General features: G+C 38.3%; 1 protein-coding gene across 7 annotated transcripts in view; it reads right to left on the minus strand.

The window, feature by feature from the left end:
- Positions 1-9,643: 9,643 nt before the first annotated feature.
- USP32 (ubiquitin specific peptidase 32) overlaps positions 9,644-27,587 on the minus strand; it is an 82,998-nt gene continuing 65,054 nt past the window's right edge. For 3 of the 7 annotated variants that reach the window (XM_075517811.1, XM_075517806.1, XM_075517804.1), the window contains exons 18-34: positions 26,848-26,929; positions 24,982-25,056; positions 24,226-24,364; positions 23,836-23,941; positions 23,009-23,182; positions 22,275-22,449; positions 21,476-21,627; positions 20,627-20,738; positions 19,851-20,062; positions 18,252-18,436; positions 17,564-17,650; positions 16,559-16,679; positions 15,674-15,865; positions 14,009-14,300; positions 13,120-13,574; positions 12,734-12,826; positions 9,644-12,193 (exon numbers count right to left, since the gene is read on the minus strand). In XM_075517811.1, the coding sequence (XP_075373926.1) occupies positions 12,020-12,193; positions 12,734-12,826; positions 13,120-13,574; positions 14,009-14,300; positions 15,674-15,865; positions 16,559-16,679; positions 17,564-17,650; positions 18,252-18,436; positions 19,851-20,062; positions 20,627-20,738; positions 21,476-21,627; positions 22,275-22,449; positions 23,009-23,182; positions 23,836-23,941; positions 24,226-24,364; positions 24,982-25,056; positions 26,848-26,929 (2,826 nt within the window). In that variant the 3' untranslated portion in view covers positions 9,644-12,019. The remainder of the gene's footprint in view (positions 12,194-12,733; positions 12,827-13,119; positions 13,575-14,008; positions 14,301-15,673; positions 15,866-16,558; positions 16,680-17,563; positions 17,651-18,251; positions 18,437-19,850; positions 20,063-20,626; positions 20,739-21,475; positions 21,628-22,274; positions 22,450-23,008; positions 23,183-23,835; positions 23,942-24,225; positions 24,365-24,981; positions 25,057-26,847; positions 26,930-27,587) is intronic. The other 4 variants (XM_075517807.1, XM_075517805.1, XM_075517809.1 and 1 more) reach the window with 2 other exon arrangements.

Below are 27,587 nucleotides of genomic sequence, written 5' to 3' on the forward strand. Positions count from 1 at the left end.
CTTCCTCAAATACCTTCCTTTGGAGTAATCTTTTATTTTAAGCAAAATACACAAACAAAAGAAAATAATGTTGGTGTTTTACTATTGTACACGTGAATCCAAAATACCCGTTATAATCATCACCAAAATAAATTCTTGTACCGGTTTGAAATGGTGGGAAACTTCAGTTTTCCTTTCATTTGGATGGAGAACATCTTATAGTAAGACATTCCTCTGGAACAGTATATCTTTTCATGGATTCAGATAAAAGTTATCATATATTCTTTCATATCAAGGCTACATACATTAAATTTAGTACTGTGGGAAACAGAAAAAGAGCCTGATGAGAATCTTAAATGATCATTTTTATGCAAGAGAAATAAACGATGCCATTTCCCATGGCTCGTGCAAGAGCCCCTTAAAACAACAGCTTTCCACAGACTTCTGAAAACAAAATAGCAGATATTTGTGCAAAGAATCTATTTTCATATTTGAACGACTGTAGCCTCTTTCTGTAGGCTAGTAACTCTGTGCAGTGTTTTTCCAGTAAGCAGTTTACAGCTGAATTATAAGACAGAGAACCTGGCTAAGAAAACACTCCCCTGCCCCCCTTTTTCCTCTCTTTTTTTTTTTTTTTTTTTTTAACCACAGAGCAAAGAAAAAGAAGTTTTGTTTAACAGACTGGAGCGATCTGAAAAAAATCAGAGCTCAGGTTGCGTACGTGTCAGCTTTTCCATCGCTGATACTGTTTTCTTCAGCTATTCTGCATTTATTTTTAAAAGGTCATTAAGCAAGATACAAAAGGTGAAGTGCAGTGTTACAGATTTATAACCTGCCTGAGCACTTGTTAGACAAAGGGTCAATGCTGCCTTGAACACAAAAGCCTAGGTAAAGCAGGCATCTGCTTTCTACCCTGAAACATCAAAGCCCGACAGTTAAAGGAAGCAAGACCGAACCCAGCTAAGAGTGAAATGTATTAGGAGGGGATATTCACATCTGTGTCCTATCCCTAACCTTCCTTTAATCAACTCTTAATATTTTTTATTTGCTTGTTTGAACTCTACCCTTCCTCACACTCAGCCTGCCTTTTGCTGTGTTAGACTGCCTGCCACCCACATGAAAGAGAAGGCAACCTTAAAATACAGCTAGCATTTTTGTCCCAGTTAAATCAAATAGGTTAAACAACAGTCCAAGCTTCTTATCCCTACAGATTTTGTGCTCAAAGCTAATCATTCTTCAGGTCACTCTTAATTCTTACTACTTTAAACTGCTGCTAGTTTGCCTCGTGCCTCGCTAAGCAGTCAAGTCTCTGGATTATGCTACAAGTGAAATGCAATGACTTCTTTAATTGAGACACTATTTGAAAATACCATATACTCTAAAGGCAATTGTATTCTAGCTTACATTTCATTCATAATCATTTAAAGAGATATAATTAGAGGGAAAGGTAAGAATTTTAAAGACCCAGTGTGGCATCTTTGTCCGCATCTCATGGTCAAATTGGTCCTCTGATACGCTGCCAACTTTTTGTTAAAAAGCTTCCACTAAAATTCTCTTTGCTACAAGTTAAATACTGGGGCTGCCTACGCACAAAGAGGCTGTGGGCCCAAAGATTTATTCCCTCGCGTATGTCTTTTAAACAGGAACATTTTTATAATCAAAACTGAAGATAAAAAGGCGAGAGCACATGGCAAGCAAACATTTACAATTCACTTGCTCGTGAGTAAGGTCACAAACGTGAGCGTGGTCAATGTGCATCATCTGAGCGTTCCTGCGTAGAATCCTTTCCTGCCCCTCGAAGCAGCGTGCTGATACAATGTGAACGGGTTTGACTGAGAAGTCTTGAAAGGGGTTTTATTCCATACCTAAAGGAAAACATCATCTAACAAATTAATCTAACTTTCTGTTCTGTTTGCTGGTGGATCACGAAACAAAACCTCCAGCATCTAGATGAAGCACTGAGCCATGATTTAAATTGCTGCATGGACATCTGAACAGCAGAGCTTAAAAAATCAGCCGGTTCTACCCTTGTGAGGTTGGAAATCAGTTCCAACCATAGGAGAATTCAGGCTGGAAGGGCCCTCGGAGGTCTCTTAGTCCAGCCTCCTGCTCAGAGCAGGGTGGGTGTGCGGTCAGACCAGGCAGCTGAGGGTTTTATCCAGGTGGTTCTTGGAAACCTCCAGGGACAGAAGTTCACAGCTGCTGCACTGCCCTCTTGGTGAACAAGTTTCTCCTTATATCAGGTCGGAACCGCTCCCACTTAAATTTCTGCCTGTTGCCTCCATGCTCCTGCCTTGCACCAGCGAAGAGGCTGGCGGCATCTTTGCGATTACCTCCTTGTCTGTCTTGAACTGGAGGGGGCTCGGGGAAGCAGACGCTGTACGCTAGATGTGGCCTGACGAGGGCTGAGCGGAGAGGGATAATCGCTTCCCTCAGTCTACTGGCTCGGCTCCGGCTAGCGAGGCTCCGGGTGCTCTTTGCCTTCCTTACTGGCAGGACACTCTGCTGGCTCCTGCCGAGCTTGCCGTCCTAATCTTTAGTTTACTTTGAGGCCGCATCGCATCAGCGTACGTTCATCCGATCCCCATTGCCGAGCTCTTCCTCCCTACTCTTCCTCCCTACCTCCGGGCAAGCCTTCCCGCACAAATCCGGTATACTTTGTTCTCCCCGCGGTACGCTCCGGCGTGGCACTGGCACCGAGCGCGGTACACGGGGGCAATTGTCAAAATGTCAGTGGAGCACTTTGGAGGAGGGATCTGTCTAACAATGCGAGGGCCAGATCTCTGTAATCACATTGTTCCTTGCATTGTCTCGTTACTCCAAACATCGCAATACAAACATCATTTGTAAGGCTTTCTTAATGTGCCACTGGTGGTGTTGGATCCTGTTTCTGGCTCTGAAGCAGCAGCTTTCCTTTGTTGTTATCCAGTTCTTAACTAACGTGCACTCTTCAGTTTTCCTGCAGTTTCGCATCGGGAGGCCAAGGTTTATTTATAATACATATAAATATTTTCTCCCTCAAAATGCTGCATAAGTGAAGGGACAACTTTTAATCTGCAAACCATCTCAGCCCTTGTACGCTAAACATAAAGAAGGTTTAGAGGAATACTGTGTTTTCTATATCATATTTTAGCAAATTTTAAACAAGATTAGCCAGGTACCCAGAGCTGCTGAAGTACCTGGCCAAACTTCTCTCTGATGTTAAGAGTGAGTTAAGCCTCTTGCTTCAAACTATTTCTTTGACTCCAAACATAGCCAGCACATAATCCACCACCTTTCCAATTTATTTGTCAGTTTAGTTCCTTTCTTCTACCTCAGTTTGACCAAAACCCCCTCAAATGGATGCTGTAAAGACAATATAAGTGGCAAGATAATTTGAGGAAATAAAAAGCCATCGAAGAGTCAGTAAGAAGATACGTATTTGCAGACAAGATCTGAAAGCCTAGATATAATGACCTGGCTGTTACAGAATCCTGACAAACCAAAGTAGAAAGAAGGTATTTCAGAAAAGAAAATATCATCATGTAACTTTGTTTTTTTAATTTTTTTTTTTTTTTTTTAAATCAACTGTATCTGCAAGCATTAGGGCATGCCCAAATTCAGTGACGACACTGCTGTGAGCAGAAGCCTGGCCTGGATCAACTCCTGAAGTCCCTTCCAACCTGAATTATTTTAGGATTCAATAGTTCTATGCAAAATTATACACCATGCTATTATTTAGTTCGTATTAAGTCTGTGTTACGCTCTGTGGAACAGGTATCAAACCACCGTGACCCCTTCGGTTTGAGTAAAAGGGAAATGTATCTGTTTCTTTCACGAGAGAAAACGCCATCCGCCTTGGTAAGGCCCGCAGGAGCTCCCCGGGCTTCCTCCTTTCTGGAAAAGGGAGAAGCTCGTTATTTTAGCACATGACACACAACTGAGAAACAACTTACCGAGAAACGTCGAGAGCAGTTTGGATATACTATTTCCAAAATCCAGAAAGCACGGTCATCATACACAGGAGCTCTATGAGCTAACTCATTTGTACTTTGCACCCAATAAAGACCTCATGCTGAAAAAATTTTCAGCAGTACTTCAGATAAATAATATTGCTTAACCGAGTACAAGGAGTCCTATATTTTCAGAGATCAGACAAACACTTTAACAAAGGCTGTGAAGCATCTGCTGCTATATTTATTTTTTTTGCAGGGGATGGAACTACATGAACTCTGATGAACAAAAGCAGCATGCGACCCACCTGAGGACATCGGTTTGCTCTGCAGTCACGATTTTTAAATACAGTGTTAAAAGTTAGAAGTCAGGGAACGTGGGACAGGAGATTCAGCTGCCTTAGCTCTGGTTTTACAATTTTATATTGACAAGAGACATGAACGACTGGAACCAGCACTGAGGTGATGATTTATATCTAAAGACTAAGGAGAACGTCAGAATCCGAGAGTTTTCAAGAACTGCAGTTAGGTATCACGCACAGCGCTACTAGCCAGAAAAAACACACGCCGTTCCTTGAAACCGTGTGATCCCTTCGTCTGGCCCCAGACACTGCCAGGAAAGTAAGTAATGACTGCAAAGGAAGCCTACGTGGTGGTAATCAGACTGGAAACACGCAGTAGGATGGCAGCTTCCAATCCAGCCAAAGGAAGCATTTAACTCTTAGAGTCTGTCTGGAATGATCCTAAATACAACTGAAAGTTGTACAACTGATATTCAACTGATATTCAGTTGTAAATACAACCGAAAGTTGTATTTTGCCATTATTTTTCCTCGTTTGATTTCTACACTAACAATTCACAGAGAGTGCCTGCTGGATGTGCTTTTGTACGAATGGATGTTCTTTTCATACTTGTTTATTTATCGTTTTTTAGTCTTAAAATGGGTATCCATACGTACTTTTGTTGTCTCTGCACTTCTCACAGACTTGAATAAACACAGGAAAGCAGCTTGGGTTGGTTTCATCCCCGATGCCCGTTTCAGGGGCATCACCGCCACGCAAGATGCAAACACTGCCAGCAACTGATTGCATTGAAGCACAACGATTAACTTCAGTTTAACAAATTAATAGAAATCTTCCTTGTGATTTCCAGCCTTGAAGTCACTTTTCATGAAATGTAAATAAAAGACTAAACTTGATTTTCCAGTATCTTTCAACTGTGCCCTTAGATGAACAATTACATGAGCCTACGACATGTCCTGCGGACACCCCGATGTCCTGCTCCGTTATCTTTCCTCAGAGCCTACCAGTTTTGTTTGCCCAGACAAAAGGACTAAATTGCAAAAACTAGGAAAACTGATAAAGTCTGTCTCAATGATAAACATTATTTAATCCCCAAAACCCAAGAATCTTGAGTTTGTGTGTCTGTATGATACAAAAGCTGGCACGTCACCCATCTGTTTTAGTTTGTGAGCTACCGAGACTCGTGAAGTGAGCAACCATCAGCGAGAGCAACGTTTCTAGATTCTACAAATACACTCAGAAAATTTCAATTTATATTAAATCCAGAAGCATCCTTAATGTATTTTCTAGTTTGTGGCTGATTTTGCTACAGGAACCTTATCAAACATTGCTTCTGATTTTCCCAAACACGAAATCTTTTACACATGAACAAGGAAGTTGGAGGCTTGTCCCAAACAAAAGGCACAACCTTCCAAGCTTTTGTCAGGTTTTTATTTTCCTGAAACAATAAATCAGCAAGCATGGATGACTGCATTTTACTAACTTCTTGCCTCAATTTACTGGACCTAAGGGAAAAAGCGTAACAAAAGCTGCAATTAATACATACGCTGATCCTACGGGCCCTCGGCCAGCCGGGGCAGCGATGCCCGCAGTCCGTGCGCTTTCTCAGGACGCTTAATGGCCCCGATCTGTAGATAACTGATAAATCTATGATATAGAGAAAAGCAGCAACACAATGTCCTGTGCCAACCACAGGGAGTGCAGGGGACAGAAGGATACACTCCGGCCATAACCAGCAACTCCAGAACAGATGCAAACAATAGGATAAAGATGAAAAATACTTTTGGAGTTGGGCTTTTAAGAGGAAGCGACGGTGGTCAAGTCCTTTTGCTAGCGGGGCACTGGCAGGAGTTGATGCATCCGTGCTCCCCACCGTGCTGGGGGGAATAAGAGTTTTTTGCATAAGAAGGCACTTTCCCTGCTGCATCTTTCCCCCTCCCAGGAGAAAGACCAAAAGCCATTCGGTTGATGGGCTTTACTCAAGGTTTAAAGGAAGGCTACCTAATCACCTCCAAGTGTAGGCCACGTATTTTTAGCACTTATTTTTAATTTTAATTAGCACATATTTTTAACACACATGTGGGCAAAATTGCAGCACAGCCCATTTCACAGTTGCTCCTATCTGACAAAGGGGACTCTGCTAATTTCAAGACAGTCCTCACCTGAAACTTGTACAGTTGTGATCAGGGAAGTAACAGGCATTCAACAGCAGAAAACGGCTGCAGTTTTTTGGCAGGGATACAATCCCTTCATCTATTTAATGGCCTTAGGTACACTGCCAAATTGATTAAAGCTTTACTACTGAAAACAGCATGTATGAACATCTTTGGTAATTAGAATTTTTAATTTTTTAAAATTGTACTTGCAATACCTAAAAGGCTTAACAGAGGAAATTCATGATAGGAGCAACTATACGTCATAGTCCTTGATTCAAATTAAATTTTCAATATTGAAAATGCACAAATGACTGAAATGACGCTGTGGAATTGTTACACTTGTGAAGAACGACCACAGTGAACACTCCACAACCACAGTGAAAATTTATCACTAGGCAGTAAAGACGACTGCATTGACCAAGCGTCACCATTTAATGCTGCACAAATGCTCCAATTGCAACTGATAAACACAGCAAGAGATGGCTCCATTTCCAGAGACACCAGCTTCTCTGGCATCACCCCTGGTGATACTGATGCGTGCTAATCCTTGGTTAAATATCCATTTAGCATTTTCAAGGGCCACAAAATAAGAACAATAGTTCATTTCCAGCTAAACATAACCACACTGTTTTTGGAAACATTCAGAAAACAAACGACCCCAAGCGATATGTGGCTCCTGATAGACCAGCTTACCGTGGACTTTGGTCCAGTTGCCAACTCAACCAGATTTACTTCCTTTTTGGAAAAAAGCATGATTATAATTGTAGTCTTATATAGTCACTGTCTGCTCAGAGGAAATGGCTCACAACTATATACAATCAAGAAGAAAATACGTGAGCAAACACTCATAGATGGAGAAGCAGCAGCAGGAACATATCAGTACACCAAGACTGTACATAAAGTACCTTCAGATCCTGGTTTCAAAGGCACTGCTTCCAAGAGCAAAACCGTCACCTACGTAAGGGATCATTTCCCTTACTGTTGAACTGGACTGTTTTCTAGGAATAAGTGTCATTACTATTAACAGCAGTCCTGAACAAGGGATTCCGCTGAGAAAATATCAGACTTACCTTTTGTAAACAACAGAAGAGTTTCAGATGAAAATACGGTTTAGGTACAGGCTGCTTATCAGTTAGTGGAGTTACGGTTTCCTTTCTTTTCAGAAATTCCATGAACCAACAACTGGATTCACCTTCTGAAGTTTTATTTTACTTCTAAATTGCAATCCATCTGCAAGTGCACTTGTCCAAGCAATAGCACGATCAATTTTGACCTCGCACTCCTGTACATTTCTCTCAGAGTTGATACCCCTCCAGTGATTAAGTGAAAGATTTTTGCCTTTGACTCCCCACTTTGTTAGCCTCAAGTCCTACCTAGCAGTAGGCTACATCTAAAGTACACTGGCATATATTAAAATAGTATCAACAAACATGTGCATCATGAACAGAAGAGATTCTAGAAGAAATCGCATGTTCAACTCTGAGTAAAAAGCCCCAATATTTCCTCAAATATTCTCTTTCTTCCTTTCCTTTTTAAATCTCGGTGTTAGGATCTGACACACGCAGGGACTGCTTCCACTGCAGTAACGTATCAAACGAGCCCGATCTCCAGCAGAATTTACCTTGCTAAACTCTGTTTAATTTTTTAATTAAAATTTTCCCAAGGACTTTTTGCCATTAGCATTAACCTCACAGTTATTTGGATTCACGATGAAGCGTATCTTCCTACAAAGCCTTTTCTTAGTCTCTGTTTACATAAAACTCCGTCTTATTTCTGCAGGTAGCACCAGAAAGTGGGCTTCAGGATGGCGTCAAGTTTTTTCTGCTCTTAAAAGAAAAGAAACCTAGTGGCACATTTGCCAAGAAAAATAAAATGTAACCGAACACATCACCCTCTGTATTGACCACAGCCACAATACGGGGAACTGTTACAATACGTGAACGGAGGCGTACTTTCAACATTTAGATGGAGCAGATGACCTCCTTTTTTCCAGCCCAAGTTATTCTGTAATTTTACAGACTTCACAGGTTACAAAACAACATCCAAGGAAACGACGACCGCCTGTGCTACAGCATGTGACTCTTCCTTTAGCTACAGGAAAGAATTTCCTTTGCTGGCGAATGTAGCAGTTTCATTCTCCCCCTATGCAAACTGCTGTCTGGGGACAGCCAGGCATCTACACGCGAGCAGTACAGACACGATTTCTCTGCCTGTTATTATGAACTATATTTATTTTTTTAACATCTTTTTCCTTCTGCTTCTGTGTCTTTTGCGTGAATCATACGTTGAGAGCGCTGTTTCTCTCTGATGGAAACTGATATTCTGCTTGAACTAAGATGCCTATGGATCGATTATAGAAGAACAATTAAACAAATGATTACGCACAGAATTCCTAAGCGTCATTTACTGCAGATTCTATTGTAACACAAAAAACTTTAACTTCAGAAATTGTTCCTCCTGGTGAGGCGAAGCCCTGTGCTAATAAGCAATGTGCAGATGATTCCCGCTGCAGATTAACTTTGTTTTATTTTCCCATTTTAACAGGTTAAACCGAGTTATTTCGTGAGCGCGCATTATGAAACACGAATTCGGGCTTCTGCTCGCAGAGCGGCCGAGGCGGGCAGCGCTGCCGCCGCGTGGCTGTGAGCACCGTTGCACTGCCCCAGGTCCAGCTGAAAGCAAAAATTCAGCGCGTGCCATTAAAAGATTTGTCTCGTAACTTCCTATCAAACCCTCCAATGATGGAAATCGTTGCATGATTTTCTTATAATCCCATTTTTTCTGGAACATTGTGAAGCAAAGCCTTTTTTTACCTACTTTTCTGTTAAATTCAAAAGGAGCCTTATTTACCACAGCATGAGAACCTGGAATAAAATTATTACAGCTTGAGTTTTAATTGTCGGAGTACACATACAAAAATGAAGCAATTAAATATTTAAAAAGACATTTAATTTTTTTTCCCCACTTTAATAACCTGCAGAAGGATTCTCAAGGGCAGGTAAGAAGGGATCCCACATGCAGCCACTGTGCTTCTAAGTCATCACTGATCTCACTTCAGATCTATCGGAATTACACCACGGCAAAACGTGAGAACCGCTGAATTAATGTGGTTCAGTGCACTAGTTCTTCAGACTTATTTGTAAGAAAGAAAAGTCTCACTCTCCCTCATGTACACAAGCACACATTTTAAATAGGATTAAATGGACTACTTCTAAAAAACTGAACAGAATGCTCTTAAAAGGAAGACTAAAATAACCTCAAAACAAAACTTAGAAGAGCTGAAATACCTTGGTACTTAGAACTAAGTGCTATGCTGGACAAACTGCAAAGAATTGCTGTATGCTTACTCACACGTTCCAAATCCATTTGAGCTTAATGAAAACAGCACAGAAACTTCAAAGCAGGAAACCAGCTACTAAAAATTATCTGACAAGAAGTGACACTTCATCTGCATCCACAGTATTTAATTTGTTTGAATAATATAGTTACAGATAAACATGTTCACTCCATATACAATTACCGATACCTTTTTTTTAATACAGCTCATATTCCAGTACATCAACACTATTTTATTTACAAGGTATTTATGTACATTAACATCTTTCTAAAGTCAGTGCATTGTCAATAAGTTTTATACAATAATTTACAAAGTGAATGTAGTTAATAGTTAACTTAATAAATTTACTACTAATTCATGAATTAATTTAATTTAAAAAAATTAATTACAACCAATGTAACAAACACAGAAGATCAAATAACATTAGTAGATTGTGCTACCTGCTTAAATAAAACATTTTAAAGTAAATCAGTTGAAAATCTTTCACTTTTCATGGAGTTTGTGTAGGGAGGAGTAGACAAACGGGTATTGAAAAAGCTTCTAACCTAGAAATTCACAAGTCGTGTTTGCTTTTCTTCAGTCTCAATGTTTAGACCACTTTAAGGATAAAAGGCCATATAGGATAGGGAGCAACACTTTACATGTAAGACAATACTCATTTTGGAACCGATCGGCTGTCCTCAAAGACGCATGACCTCCAACAAAGGCAAGGAGGTTTTTGCCTGAGTAAAGACAGCAAGACCAGCTGATATAATTTCTTAAATGGATAAAACTCGGATCTTTCTGAAAATTATAAACTTACTGGTAGGTTTGGCATTCTTGTAAAACACATTAAAATGAATCCAAACATTTATTTCAGAGATCAACCGTGTAAGTATCAATTTTGTTAGTGAACATACAAAATCTAAAGAATTTGGAAGATGACATACGACAAAATTAGTAAGCTGCTTAGACTCAGCTGAAGAACAAAAGGCCCAAAGAGTGAAACTCTTATCTTCATTCAGATATGCAAACAATTTAACACTGAAAATGTTTAAAGAAATGCCTACTCAAAAAAATAACCCTCTTTTTTCCAGTCTCTGCTAAGACTCAGTCATGCCTTCCTTCATGCAATAAGCCCGTTGACGTAAAAGAGCATGTTGCAAGGGCACGGAAAGCAATTCTGGTTTAATTGCGAGTATATGCATAATCTGTTGCAAAAAAGAAAATTTGAAAACCAAATTTTCAAAAAAAGAAACTCCATTAAATTATGAAACCAATTTATAAAACCATCCATGAATGCTACGATAGCTACCTGACAGCCACAGCTTCTTATTTGTTTGAAATACACAGTGGATAATTCACAGCCATTCACTCCAGAGCCCTTACAACAACAAAAACAAACTATGCTTTTGAATTTAAGTATACGAATTTTTAAAAGTGCAAATTTAAAAGCAACACCAGTCATGAAACGTAAGCTGCATCTTTCCTTCCAAAAGCTGGGAACATTTTGTGCAATGTGCACATTTTAAGACACCATGCGTGTAATCACAACTACTCTCTTCAACCTGAAGCTTCTTCTTGAGGCATCTCAAAAGTTTGAGATAGCACCCTTCAGGCAGAAAAGCCATTCCTGAAACATGTTGATCTGCACAGCCAACACGTGGAGAAAACACAATTATAATAAACCATTCAAGTGTAGAAATTAATCTCTTCTCAAATTATGATTTGGTTGTGCTCCCAACATACAGAAAGAAAGCAACTGACACACACTAGTGGCGGCAAAACTGGAAACGTCTCCTACTCTTGATGTTCATTCTTTAAATTTGTGCACTTTCATTCTCTTGCTTTCCCTGTTTTGCCAATAAAATGCAATAAAACTGCAGGAGAAAGGAGGTAGCAATATCATGTTGTCCAAAGACAACACTACAAATTTTTTTTCCCCATTACCTTAAACCTAGAGAGCGCCTTAGGGGTTTGTTAGAACAGTTGGTAAACTCTACACTACTTTGTTTAGCTCTTATTTGGACTATTTAATTTAGCTCTTATTTGGTCCTAGTTGGCTTTTCTCAAACCATTTTATTTAAAGGCCAATGGCAGTCTCAGCCTGATGTCTAACATCAGAAATGTTTAGAGCATGTAGTGAGATAACAGAACAAAACAATACTATCTTTATATTAACTGCTATTGGATTAGGGTTTTCTTTTTGTGCTTTCAGATCACAGGGTACAATAACTACACTTAGGTTATCTGTTTCAATAACATTTTTGCCAAATGTAAGTTTCAGGATGTTATCCCTCACATTCTCAAAACAGTCCACAGAAGATCATCTGCTTACTGTAAAACACAGTACTTCTTATAATCTGACTCAAAATCTTCATCCATGCTGCTTGTGTCTGCCATCTTTTTGCCGTCTATCTTTGGCAGAAATTGTGCATAGTCTACCCCCTGCTGCTCGTAGAAAAGAATGTAGGCAGAGTCGGTGTCGATTTCATCGGGATGCAATTCCTGCAAAAGAGAAAAACATGTTCTGAAATACACAACGGGACAATTGTGTTACTGTCACTGAACTTAAAATACATGCAATTGCCCTAGAAACAGTATTTTTAACAGGCTGTTTACAACAAGAACCACCCCATTTTCTGTCTCCCTTATTACAGTTATCAGGCTCCATTATTTGCTTGAAAAGTATGACAAATTTTACAGTGATAAATGCAAATACTTAGAAATGTCGAATTTCTATTAAAACTCTTGAATACAAAACTGCTAGGATCATGAAAAAAATATTCTTGGACTTCCACTTTTAGTAATTTTTCCATCTTTGTATGAAATAAGCACCTTTCCTTAACCATGATAGCAGCTGATGAACATATGTTAAATTGAAAAAAAATAAATCTCTGGTACAATTTCAGTTAACAATTTTAATATTTATCCAATGCGACTTTTGAGATGCTCATGATTTAAAAGAACAGTTCTCACAAGATGTAAATTTCTGGGGCACTAGGTAAGCAAGACAAGAATTATTAGCTACAAAAATAAATGATTTACCTTACAGCTACTGTCATTGTAGCAGTACCACTTGTTGTTCGGGTTTTTGGCATAAGTGACATAATGACCCCCTCCCATAATTCCTGAATGGCACTGAAGAAAACAAAGAAGAAAATAAATTCTGGATCAAACATCAAATCTCAGAATTCACAGAATAAATGGTTCACAAATTCATGATCTTTAAGTGAGTGACAAAACATTATGCAGAGATATACTTTTCAGTTGTACTCGGTTTTATGGCAAATTTATTTTGCTGACAATAGCTCTACTTTGTTCTCCTTCTCAACAGATCCCTACTTTTTGTAATGAAAACAATAGAGTAAATGCATTTAGTCAAAACATGCCACATAAAGATAGTTTACTTGCATAAAAAAAAGTCAACTTACCGAAATTGCATATAGATTGTAAATAGGGTTAACACATACTTCTTCTCTTTGGTCATCTGTAATATCGTCCTCGCTGTGGTTATCAATTTGACCGTTGATACTGCCATTACTATATGCATTCTGCTCACAGATGTATCCATTAGCTAGAGTCATCTCACTGTCCTGAGCAGTATATAGGTCACTCTGGCTACCACCCAAAATCTGCCCTCTAGTAAGAGCATCACCTTGATCAGAAGTAAATCTCTGTTCCTGGTCAGTACCATTCTCTTTACTTGCATCCAAATTTTCTTTGCTACTTGACAGTTTGTTTTTACCCAGTTGTGGTAGCCGCAGACGCCCTTTACCTCTTCCTAAAGTCCTTGGGCTACTATTTGGGCTACTGTTTTTACTTGAAGGACAGCTGGTTCCACTTTTCCTCCCCAAAGATGGAGATGCTGAAACAGAAAACATGTGGACTACTAAGATAAGTAAACACATAGTCCAGATTTTTTTAAAGTGTTTTTTTGAATAGCCAAACATTAAAAACACCGTTTCACTACAACTAATGAGCAGTATATAAAAGCAAAACTATCTTTGCACACACACATACATACACCTATAAACTGAAATTTAACTCTTTTATGCAGGAGCACATTCCTCACTCTTAATCCAGCCCACTTACACAAGCAGACAGTGCCAATATCTGTTGTCAGGGAGTAACTTTTTTTTCTTTTTAATTTTTTATGGTAAAGTTTCACCAAGCTTTCCAGGGCAAACAGCAGCAGAAATAAGTGTTTCAAATTAAGTGTAGTGTTTTGGCCAAAGAAACATTAAAATTTGGTTCATAATGTAATTTGTCCCCCCCTCCAAATATCAGTATTGACTGGAATTTTCCCTAATTATTACCTACCTTTGATATTATTCAAGACAGTAGTGTTAAGGGAGGATGGACTCCTGTTCAGTGTATCTCCTTCTCCTGGTGTGTAAGTGATCTGCAGATCTATTTTTCTAGACTCCCCTTGGAGAGTCCGTGGTTCAGGAAGGCTGTCAACCTGGAGCGTTAGCTGCTTTCTTTGAAAATGACTTGGATCCCTTTGTACCAAAAAGGCACTTGGGTCAAAATTTTCTCTGGGAAATTTAACAATTTTCTGAGATTTTATCCAGCGGCCATTTACAAACTGAAATCTTTTCAGGTGAATGATCTAAGGAGAAACAAGTTAGAGAAAATTAAAGGAGAACAATTACATCACAGTGAGTAATTCCACTGTTTAAAAATAATTTTACCCAAACCACACACATTTTATCATATCCTAATAAAAAACAGTAACAATGCGGTAGTGTGAAAATTTGGATTTTGGGATCAAGCTGTAAAATATGGAACTAATATTTTCATGGTGAAATGATGGAAAAGGTTGCTTCAATTCAGTGATCTGCACTGTATGTTTTGAATAACCTACCAAATTTGGAAAGCAACAAATGCAGGTGTTACACAACTAGACGAAAGATCATGTTAAGATCGTAAGTGCAAGGTCCTGCACTTGGGCCACAGCAACCCCATGCAACGCTGCAGGCTTGGGGAAGAGTGGCTGGAAAGCTGCCTGGCAGAGAAGGACCTGGGGGTGTTGGTTGACAGCCGCCTGAATATGAGCCGGCAGCGTGCCCAGGTGGCCAAGAAAGCCAATGGCATCCTGGCTTGTATCAAAAATAGCGTGGCCAGCAGGACTGGGGCAGTGATCGTGCCTCTGTACTCAGCACTGGTGAGGCTGCACCTCGAATCCTGTGTTCAGTGTTGGGCCCCTCACTACAAGAGAGACATTGAGGGGCTGGAGCGTGTCCAGAGAAGGGCAACGGAGCTGGGGAAGGGTCTGGAGCACAAGGCTGATGGGGAGCGGCTGAGGGACCTGGGGTTGTTCAGCCTGGAGAAAAGGAGGCTGAGGGGAGACCTCATCGCTCTCTACAACTGCCTGAAAGGAGGGTGTAGCGAGGTGGGGTCGGTCTCTTCTCCCAGGTAACAAGTGATAGGACGAGAGGAAATGGCCTCAAGTTGCGCCAGGGGAGGTTTAGGCTGGATATTAGGAAATTTTACTTCACTGAAAGGGTTGTCAAGCACTGGAACAGGCTGCCCAGGGAAGGGGTTGAGTCGCCATCCCTGGAAGTGTTTAAAAGCCGTTTGGATGAGGTGCTTAGGGACATGGTGTAGTGGTGGTCTTGATAGTGTTAGGTTTACGGTTGGACTCGATGATCTTAAAGGTCTTTTCCAACCTATAGGATTCTGTGATTCTATGTTACTGGAAAGACTGCCTAAGCGCAAATTCTATGTCAGAACAGATGACACTGAATGCAAAACGCCACCATTTCCTGCAATGTATCAGCTAAAAAGATTCAAAACAGGATTTGAGGGTTTTTTATTTGCCTGCATTACTGAAATGCATGAAACAAAGTCAATGCCCCTCCTGAGACTGTGAAAAAAAGCAAATCTTCTTATTCAGAACAAGGAGACATACCTAGCAATTCAATTTTGTGATCAATGTACTTTGGTTTTGATGCTGTAGAGGAAAATTACACAAGATCATACCAAAATAGGGGGAAGTCTCCAAAGATCCAGTTTTTTGGTGGCCAAACAATGGGTCTTGCATTTGGAACAGTAGTACATCTCATCCTCCCCCAGTTCTTCCTCACTGGTGAAGGCTCTAAGACAACTATCCAGACTGATGGGCTCTGCTTGAGCTCGTCGGCTTTGTTCAACACTTTCATGTTCTTCTACAATCTAAAGTGAGATAAAACTGTATCTGACTTGGAAACATATACAAACTGCTCAGAGGAAGGCTCTATTCTAAGTATCATACAAATAATATCATATAGTTATTTAAGATTAAAGATAAAAACTAGGTGCACTAAGTTTCAGCAGAAATTTTATTTCAATTATGAAGGCAGACAAATAATGCACTGTCCTTATTCTTGGGTTCTGCTTACAAAATTATCCATAAAGCACACATTTATAGATTCAACTCACAAGTTTGAACAGCTATTCTACATTAACTCAGCTACAGGCTTACCTTTAGATGTTTTGTTGACTCAATGAGGACATAGATTTACTCACATGCATAACTGTTTATAGGACTGGGGTGCTGAGAAAATGTTATCAAATTAACATATTTTGTAATAGATTCTGGAGGCTAGATCAAAAGCAACTCACAACAGACAGAAAATACACTGCTGTGGTTTCTTAAAAGCTTCCCTTCCACATTCTTCATGTTAGACCTCTTACATGCCTATACATTAATGTATCCAGAATGTACTGTTCAACAATTACTTGACTTTATGGACAAAAGAAACATCAATTGGGGGGGAGGGAGGGGGAACAACCCAAAAAAAACACCAAACAAAAAAAACCCATGGTAAAATGGCTTATGCTTCAGAGCTATTAACAAACAACAAAGGGTTTGCATTGAAATTTTACCCGTTCTTGCGACGTCTGGTAGCGCAGATGGAGTGCTGTTGGATCCCAGTCTACCGCAATGTAAGCGTTCCCAACACAAGCTCTATCTTCTGTGCACTCAATTTTACAGCCACGGCAAAATCTAAACCAAAAAGTTAGATGTGGTAAATAAACTGTCCAATAATAAGTTTTACATGACTTCACACTCCCATTCTGCTCCTTATTTTGTAACATATGCACCCCCAAAGTTTCAGGCCTTGCCTTCAGTGTAAGAGAGACGCATTTTTATAAAACAACGAGTGCCAGTTTGCTGTTTTACTATAAAACTTTAATAGAGATGAGAAGTTGAAGCAGTTGGGTGAGCTCAACCATCTACCCCCGTATAATGCTGACCAAGCCTACCTATGACACCAAAAAACTACAATGTTTTGTCTCCATAAATATTTTACAACATGATAGCTAATGTACTTTATTTATCTAGCTGTAAGAGACTTTTTTTTTAAATGAGTATATGGTCTGAATACCTTCCAGCAAGGGTCTGAAATTTTCATTAGCATGTCTTTGTTTAGGGAAAATTCCAAGCGTGTTTCCAGGGTGAATTTCTTATTATCCATTTCAGTTCTTACTCTTCAAACAGCACAGAAATTAGCAAGGGTAAATGATTTACATCTAAAAGTTTGGGTTTGTATGAATGCCCCCCCAAATCATCCAAATATGTACACATATGTGCCTGCATATATACACACATGCACACAGAATACTGTAAGGGGGTTAAGAGGTTTTCAATAACCTCATGTCTGTCTCCTAATTTAAATTTTCTGTGTCAGCAGAGCTTTCAGCTCTCCAAGCCATAAAAGCTATTCTACAGTGAAAGTCTGCCATGTGAGGGTTTTGGTTAAATTAGATTCTAGATTCTTATAGTTTGATATTACCTCTGAAGTCTGAAACATATCAAAAACCCGTTACCATAAATTAAATTTCTGCTGGAGTTATTCCCCTTCCTTAAATCTAAAAAGGGTAATTTACCTGTACCATGGACACCAAGCACAAGAATTTCCATCCTTCTGAACTACCCTTAGGGTGAATGGATACTGATATCCCATACTATCATCACTGAAACAGAAGAGAACGCAACATGAAACATGAGCACTCATTCAGACTGCCAATTACCTTCCTACACTATGCTTCCTATGCTTACTTTAAAAAAACCCACCAAAAAAAACCCCTCTCAAAATTACAATTTTGATTAGATTAAGCTATTAAAACAAGACCGGCCTTTACATGGCCTAAATTTGTCAGATATAATGAATTATCAATCACTGGATGATACTGAACCAACCAATTTGTGTGAAGTCAACCTTTAAGTGCAGCTAGAAGGTATACTACATTTAACTGTATTAAAGAGGATTAAAAGTTATTTTTAATTATTGCCATTATTAAATTGCAGGACTCCAAAATGACTTCTTACAGAAATAACCCACTAAATGGAATCTGCAGGCAGAAAGCATCTGGGGCAAAAGCGCACACAATTGTTCCTAAAGTTGCTGACATTTAAAGCTTAATTATACATTAAAAACATTTGTTCATTCAACAGAGGTATTACAAAAAGTCAAAACTGATAAAGATGAAGAACGAATACAGTTTTAAATCTTGTAAGCAAGTCTACACCACTGTATTACATCATTCAAGCCAAAGACTGAGATGCCCAGCTCACCAGTCTTGTGCATGATTACTAGCTTCCTGAGGCGGGAGAGGGCTAGCAAGCCTGGAAACCTGAATCCACACTGCGTCATACAGGTCTTTTTTCCGTGTATGAACTGTGCAAGGAACAATTAGTGGCATTCCAAAGAGACTAGGACGATTCTTCTGAGATGAAAGAAAATATAATTCTGTCCGCATCTGCGTATGTGAAATAAAAGAATGACTCAGATATAAGTATGCATTAACTCACATTACCATAATTACTAGAATGCTGACCTTGTTAGTTATTTCAGGCTTTGGCAATTAAAATAAACCACTAATTCTATTAAAAGTACTCCATTTCAGCACTATTTTCCAATATTAAACACTGTAAATTTTGATCATTGACTTGAAAACTTTTCTGTATTTCATTATATTATGGCAATGTTATTTAGGCATTAGACCACATCAACATAAATCTGTATTTCAACCATGTACAATATTTTATATTTCATATGATGCGTATTTCTTACTTTTCCCACCACATAGTAATATTGTAATGCAGACATGCACCTAACGATGCTAATACCTGTCCCAAAATGACCTTTACACTAGGCAAGCTTATGTTTGCTAGAGAAAGAAAACCTTTACTTCTAAAGGAGGCACTACAGACTTGTACGCGACTTATTCCAAGCAGACAAACTAACTTTCATGCTACATCTCCCATTTATAGGAAAGATTTAACACACTGACTTAATGACATTGAGGAACAGCAAACAGCTACCACCGTGCATAAGTTTTACACAATTAACCCTTTCCATTGATACGATTTTTGACAATGACAAGCGTGGATTCCTGGAATAGCTTCCACAAATGACTTTTATTGGTTTTTAAGCTGTATAACTAGAAGCTTGTAATGGCTCAAAAGCATTATACCAATCACCTAAGAGATTCTGCAAAATTTGCATCAAGGTAACAGTGATAACAGTGGTTAGGGGCCACTACTTGAGAGAATAAAGCAAAAAAGCCTCACACAAACACACAGTATCCTGGCCCACATCCACCAGGCTCTAAACATCAACAGACTCTAAAGTCTGGATGCAGCACACACAGAACGTGTGGCTATTTGAGGTGTTCAGGCATCCAGCTTTGACATTTAGAGTTCAACTTAACTACAGATGCTTTTACAAAGAGTAGTTCATGCTAACAGAATGACCCAGGAATGTACTATGTATCTTCACTTTTCCATATGAGAAATAAGGCTTTTCCACATAATGGGAAAGAAATGCATTTCTAGTAGCTCCTCTAATTAGGTTTTTTTCTCCTCAAAGAATCTGGAACGTTTAATCAGGGAGTCAGCAAACACCCAAGTATGCATCTCAGCATTAAAGAACTGGGAAGCATGCCAGTACTAAGGAAAGAAAAATACACCAACATTAGACATTACGATTTAAATTTACACGAGTCATGTTTCTGTAGAACTTGGCACTCACTTAAGAGGGAAAGGTACTCATGCCCCCTCTTCTTATGAAATAAAGATTAATTTATCATACAGACATTAAAAAAATCCTCACTGACCTTCTCTCAAAGTGTGTTATGTGAACAATTTATAACAAATGCAAAATCTACTAACCATTTTTCTGTGGACTGCAATTATATACCCTGTACATGGACTATCAGAAAGCAAGGGCACATGCCCGTTGAGAGTCCAGTTGGCAAGGTTACGCTCTGTTCCACATGGCACTACAGTATTTGGCATTCCGTTTGGAATTAGGGCTGGTTTAGGAAGGCCCCCATTCATCATTATGTTGGGTGCTCCATTAGCTGATGGTCCAGTTGAGACATCTGCAGAAAGACATTTACATTCTCAGTTACCTACAGTAACCAGGACTGATGACAAGATTTTTATCCTTTTCCATTCTGTTCAACACATTTAATGAAATAGCTTCTACTCTCCTTAAGACCAACATCTAACCTTTTATTTGCCTACAACTTTGCAAAACCAGAGCGTGCAAGAGCAAAGAATAAGAGGTGTTTACAACCCATATATGAAACCACAAACAATAAAACCAAAACCTAACACCATGCTTCCAATTTTTTACATGTCCTGCCTTAGAGCCAATCCACAAGTAATAAAATATTTTGCTTGTTTCTTGTGTCTTTAACTAAAATAAGTATGTAGCGATCTTCAGGCTGCTATCCTGGGCATGATCCTAAAAAGGATCACAGACCGTCAGTAGATACTGAGACTGCTCACAGCTTCTTTGTGGATCAGAACTCTAATTTATCTGTCTTTTTTTAATCCTCACTGTTTACTTATTACTAAGAAGTAAGGTTTTCTCCTGAATATCTCCAGTACCTAAGCACTGTGGATTTTAAATGAACAGGAAAATAAATGTTTTCTTTTACCTGTCTGCACAGGACTTGATGCTGATGTAGGGGATCCTGGAATTGGTATTTCAAATGCACACAAAAACCCACTCACTGATAACCGGACTTTCTGGTTGTCTTGAGGAAAGTTCTTCAGCAAAAAAGGGAAAGTTAGTCAGACATGTATATACTTCCATCTGTGACTCTGAACATGTTTTGTTCTTTTGAAAACAGTGTATCTATCAGCTCATCTCTCCCCTCCCATCTGCTTTCTTACACCTTTCTAGAAGGAAAAAAGGAAGCCAACATGCACACCCCTTTGCAGATCTCTGCAGCAACACCTGAGAGTTATTAATGGTTCTCTATACAGACTGAGAGCACCTAGTTTCAAGCACTTTTAATCCTATTCCATGACAGCAAAAAAAATTATATATATACATACACACTGTATAGAACTAAGCCAGTCATTACTTATGCCTCCAACATCTTGACAGTGTTTAAACTCATCACAGCACTCTAACTTGAGATTTATTACCTCAAGATGATTTTATCCTTTTTTTCCTAAAAATATCATTAGTAATTAATTCAATTAAACTTCTGCAAGCTCTACATCGCTATTAATTTTGTTTACAAGTGGTTTATTTTGGTTCAGTTTACTTTAATTTTCAATCTATTTAAAGCAAGCCAAATTACCGTTTAAGAACGAAATAAAAGTTCATATAGAGATATAACTAAGCTGACTTTTTAATCACACTTCTAGTTAAATTATTTCACAGTTCTCGTAAGCAAAATGTCAAAAACAATGAAGAAGTATGCCGATATACACAAATAACAAACAAAAATACCAAAAGTATGTTGCATCAATGATTAATTTTTTTTTCTTCTTACCTTTATATTGGAGCTATGCACTTCCGCAAGTAGAATCTGTTCTGGTTTTAGCCCGCAGAGTTCACTTAACTGTTTTTTCAAACCTGTATACTTTTCATCCATGTTCAATCTCAGGCCATATCGAACAGGGGTAGTACCATCTAATTTAATTACTTTAAAGGGGAAAAGACACACACTAGTCAGTAAACCAGGAAAGTTTTAATGAGAATAATACATTACAGCTACTTATTTATTAGAAAGTATTTTTTCTCCACTTCAAGATATGATTATTTTTTTCTTATCAGCCAATTTTCAAGGTCCGCAGACAAATATCAGAAAACCCCTTGCTGCATAGGCAGTAGAAAATGGTTTCAAAATTTATTTCACCTTTTTATAATCTTTCCTTTTGCGTCTTTTCCAACAATACATGGGTTCTTCATAGTATAGTTCATGACCCATAAAGCATTTTTTCTTTGTACGCTCCCGCCAGCCCTTCCTTTTTGCTCTAGGCAGATTTAGGACAACCTCCACAACACAGTGAACAGAAGGAAAGTTCTCAGAATCTCCATTTTACACGTTTCTGCATTAAGTCCTTTAGTCAAGACTGAAAATGGGCCATCTATGCTCCGTTTTTAAAGGTTTTATTTTAGTTTAACTGTATTCCAGTGAAAATTCTTACATTCTATTATATTAAAATGGTTATACTATTTTTAAGCATAAGTGCTAACACAAACAAAATTTGGATGTTTTATAGCTGTTCTACATATGATTTTTATTTTAGCAATGATGAGTTTATAGGGAGTTAAACACCACTACTCACCTGTAATTTCTAGGTGCATGTAGCTATCCATTGGCAAAGGCAAGGATAAAAAATTAAAAGGGTCAAATCTAACACTTATATGTCCACAAGTTTTACATTTTACTTGTGACTTCAGCTGCCCATGAAATAAATCTACAACAATGGATCTGTTTCTTCTCAGATGGTTTTCCCAGGCCTAAAATGATGTACAAAAAAAACAATACAAAGTTAGAAACTGAAGACTACGTGCTTGAACTACAGGAAGGAGGATATTCTGCAAGGCCTCCAAAGTTTCATTGGCCTGTGGAAGTCAAATTATTTACACAGAAGTTGTTTACCAATTTCTAATAAATTGGAACTATTTAGTTTCAACATGAGTAAAGAAAAGTTATTTCAATTAACACAATGATTAAGGTATGACATCATTTAAAGTATTTCTGAAAGGATCATCAGGTGTCTTGAAAAATTTTGATACCCCATAATTCTGAGTTGTTCAAAATGATTGTGAAGTATCATCTTTATACCTTTATTATAATACTTAAAACTCATTTTCAGTTCAAAGGTGAAATTGACTCCTTAAATCACAGATCTAACAAGTTCCAAAAGACGGTACAGTCCTGAAAGAGTATTGCCACAGACAGTCTCATCAACAACTTAGCAGCTTAGCACTGTAAAAAAAAAAAAAAAACAAAAAAAAAAACCACCAAACCAAAAAACAGCAAACAAATCCCAAACTCAAAAAGTTTAACCCATACCTCTGCTGCTACTTCCCAGTCGGGTCGACCATCACTGTCTTTCAGTTCAACATATGGCTTATCATGAACTCTGTTCAAATCCTCATGAAGACCATCCAAAAGAAAAGCCAGAAGCTCCTGTGAGTCTTGCTGTTGAAAGCCATTAAATCTTGGAGCATATTTTGCTATAGTCCACTATAAAAAAAGCCAGAGGTTTTTTAACATAATGTAACAGAAGTTGTAACAATAAATCCAAATATTGTAGACAAGATGGATGCTGTCAACGAGCACAAATTCCATTGCCAAGAGTTAAAGGTAAGCCCCTATGCTTTCAGAACAAAAGACCATTTACAAGCAAATGCATAATCTTTTGTCCCTAACAAGGGCTATAAAAGCCACATCTTATACCACAACGTCTGATTCATATCAGGTAATTCCTTTGACCTTACAACCACTGAACCACTATTATATTCCACAGAAAGCTGCTCAAGTCCTGAGCACCAGGACTGATGAACCCTGGCCTCCTCCAGATGTGCATCTTGCCCCTGCACGGCCCTTTCCTGAACACATCCCCTACATTCCTTACAGGCAAGAAAGCAAATTCTGTGACCAGTCTGGAGTAACAGACGTGATGACTCACTGCCTGGGATATGGTCATTGGCTTCACGACCAACTTCTAATACTTGAAATATATGTCCAAGTTTCCTTCCCTTTCCCCAGGGGAGATACTGATTTGCGTCCCAGAACCACCAATACAGGTAACATCAGGAAAAAGTGCATTAAAGGATTTCTGCTATCCAAAGAAATTCTTGCTTTCCACCTTTAAATAACTCACATCACAGACCTACCCGCAGCTTTAATGGTGCTATATTCTTCTGAGTTCCACTCCACAACTCCTGAACCAAATCCCCATAGCACTTGGCCATGTGTCCTTTCATTCCTATTGGATTTGTCCTAGAAATCATAAAGTAATTAATACCACACTAAAATTTAAACAAACTTCAAGCACGGGGATAAAGAATGAAGTGCAAAGGCTTCTTGCTGAACTGTGTTAACTCTCCCATAAACAAGAGAGGTTATACTTTCATGTATCTAATCTAGCACCTGCTGTATAGCTGGTGGTTGATAACACTGAACTTAAAAGGATCTATTCACGCTGTCTACTTCTGAAAGCTGAAACTCATTTTAAAGAAATGTTACAGCATCTAAAATGCCAATGGTCTCAAATAGAAAATTACCTGTTAAGTTCATAAAGATGTCTTCCTGAGATGAAATACCGTGTTAGAGGTTGTGTATTACTGACACACTGGATACTGGAGTTCATGAAACATGTGTTACCCAGATTGCTTAATCCAGTAGCACCCTTTTCAGTAGGAACTGAGAAAAAGAAAACAATTATACCAATCGTGCAGATGTGAAAAATTCAGAATGGTATATCAGTAAAGTTAAGAATATGACCTTTTCACAGTGACCAATTCAATTTAACCTGCTCCCAATTACAAGACTACAGCTAGCATAGATGCAACAGAGGAGCAGCCTGTTCAAAGTATCTGCTCTCTCAACTCTACTTAAGTTAACAGAAATTGAGGTATTTTGTTGGATCTGATCCACCACAGACATCAGTACAATCCATACAAACTATTTTCAGGTAAATAATTATGGTACTGAAATGTCTGGATTGATTTGTTAAAATCTTAACTATTCCTTACCTTAAAAAAAAATCCAAGATAATAAACACAAAATCCAGAATTCGCTATGTACTGTTTGCTACCACTGCATCTGAACATCTACAAATTTGTCTACCTATACATCCAACCCTCCCCCATTTCCAGCATCTAAGTTAATAAAACAGAAAGAACAAGCAATGCAGCACAGGCATAAAAGATCTCTTCCAATGTTAAGAGCACTTACATTAAAAAGAATTGTTTCAACATAGTATAGGCTCTTGGATTTTTCTTTTCATCATCATTCAGTTACTATGCTGAATCACTTACCTTTATGTCTGTCTATTTTACTGCTGTTTGCTATAAAAGACATCTCTTCTGGCCAGCTCATGTCTTTATTTCGAACTAGAAAGAGATATGGTATAAGGATTTTTTAAAATTGTTTGTTACTTACTCCAGAGAGCTTATACAGCTGAAGAGATTTAACTAAAATTTTCTAATATTTAATTGAGATTAGAAATTTGCTTATTTTTAGTTATTATTTTTGCTAGTTTTAATTTCAATGTTTCCAATCATTATTGGAAATCATTCTAATACTGGCATCATTCCAACCATGTTAGTAACATCTTTAGAAAGCAGCTTTGCGATTTCTTTCCTGTTGGTTAACAAATTTTACAGTACTTATTCTAATACTTAGTAAGGATCCCCCAGATTTGAACAAATCTGTTCACTTCATGAGCCATCACTAATATTTGTTGTTGTTACGAACCAACAAAAGATTCAAGTGTATTTCAAAATAGGGACAAATTACACATGTTTCAAGATAAAGTGGTACAAAAAAATGCAAGCTTTCCTAAATTAGCTTTACCACCCCCTCCCCATAGGATCCCTCTGCAAACCTCCATCTTGCATTGACACAAGCCATACAGCAAACTGGCTTAAGGAACTGAGCTAGCTGAAAAGAGGGAGTTATTTTTCACTAGGTCACTTCTTGCAGCCAGTTCCATCAGATAGGTGTCAAGTAGTTGTCCACGGGTAAGGCACGTGGCATAATATACAGAGGAAGGGCGGACTGCTTCTTTCAGTGGCAGTATTGACTTAATGCCGGTTTGTTTATTGAACTACAGCCTCAGGGTTCTGTTTCACCTGATACAGCAAGGTGCAGTCCCTCTCCCCTCTCTCTACATATAAATTCCCATTTCTTCTCTTGTGTCTAGTGATTAATGCAGATACACAGTGAACTGCATCAGCCACTCTGTCAATTTTAAGTTGATTAAATACAACCTGAGCCAAGTGGCAAAAAGAATGAGTCCACCTAGCACACCAACCTGAGGTGTAATACAAAGCTACGCTAAGGGAAACTTGTACAGAAACAATGCAAGTCCCAGATTTCTATATAGCCTCTGTGACGTAAGGACAACAGTAGAGTGGATTAACTATGTACACTTCTGTTTCTCACATTAAAAAAATAGACAAAAAGTCAGGTCAAACTAGCTGAAAACTCAGCTGACCCGTGCACCCCGATACCTCTGTCAAAGGCTTAATGTATTTGTGACTGATAGCACTGCCTAGCGTAGTAGTGCGTGGCAGGAGGATGAGACACAATGGACATAAATTGAAACAAGGAAGGTTGAGATTGTTTATGACACCTTTTCACCACGACGAGTCAGTCAAGCAGTCAAGTCCAAATGCATCAGGTTCTCTCCAGATGTGAAAATAAAAGTAGCTTGTAATGAAAATCTTAGAAATGAACCTGACATGGACTGAAACACGCAGTTTTCTTCACCTTTTGCTTTGTGAGTAAGAATGTGTTTATGCAAATATCATAACCTGAACTCTTGTAGAATTAGTGAAAGAAAAATCAGATAATGAAAAAGCCTCAAATGCCTCACACTGCTTTTGTCAAATCTCTGGTATTTTAGTTATTACTGTAAGGGCAGTGGATTATATGAAGCTTTGGTATTTCTTCCTGTATTTCTTTCAATACATAAATATATACAGACAGACCTCTACTTATACATACTCTTCCTTCTCAAAATATTTCCAAAAATAAAATATTTGGGCAGTAGGCCTATATATTTGTGTAGTTTGGGCAATTACAGAAATGGGTACTACACACAATTTATTAACCATATATATACACATACAAAACTATTCGGTTTTAGTGTGTAAATCAATTACAGGCCCTTTTTATACCTTCTATTACTAAATGCTGCTCATCTTGGATTTTAAGATACTCCAGTCTGTGATCTTCATCATCCAGCAAAGTAAGATAGTTCTGCAGGAGAAAAAATACTTCATATAGTTATTACTTCTAGATTTAAAATTCTCTGAGGATATTTTAATCTTGAGGATATTTTAATCTTGAAGCAATGAAATTAAAACAGTATTACCAATTCCTTCACAGAAATGAGAGCACCAGTTTCCTACCTATGCTAATTAAATACAGTAGTTCACTGATCTCCAGAAGCATCTAGTTCAATGCTTTAATTTTATGTGCTATTTCTTTAGAACAAGGGAATTACATGCACTTAACAACTAGGAGGAATACGTTCTGCTTGTTCATTGTGATTTGTTCACATACACATCTGAAAAAGATCCGGGACAGCTATTGGCTTCTGTGCCAACAGAAGCCTACAGCATCATGTGTGTTAATGAAAGAATATATTTTTATTTCCATTTAAAACAGTTTCTATGAAACTTCATATCAAGCCTTTTAATAGGTCAAGCAACTGCCAATGTTTAAATACATCACAGGATAATGTAATGTTTATCAGGCTACTAGGAAAACAAAAGATAAGTTTTCTGGGTCATTAACATCCAAATCTAAATTTCACTGCTTGGAGTGCACAAAAAAACTCTAGAAAATAAGTGGCAAGAGTTTTCCAACCTGGGCAGTTAAACTGCAAAGGAAGCTTATGTCCACTATTTTTTTT

The sequence above is a fragment of the Mycteria americana genome, chromosome 15 (assembly GCF_035582795.1).
Source record: "Mycteria americana isolate JAX WOST 10 ecotype Jacksonville Zoo and Gardens chromosome 15, USCA_MyAme_1.0, whole genome shotgun sequence".
In the NCBI taxonomy this organism is placed as follows: Eukaryota; Metazoa; Chordata; class Aves; order Ciconiiformes; family Ciconiidae; genus Mycteria; species Mycteria americana.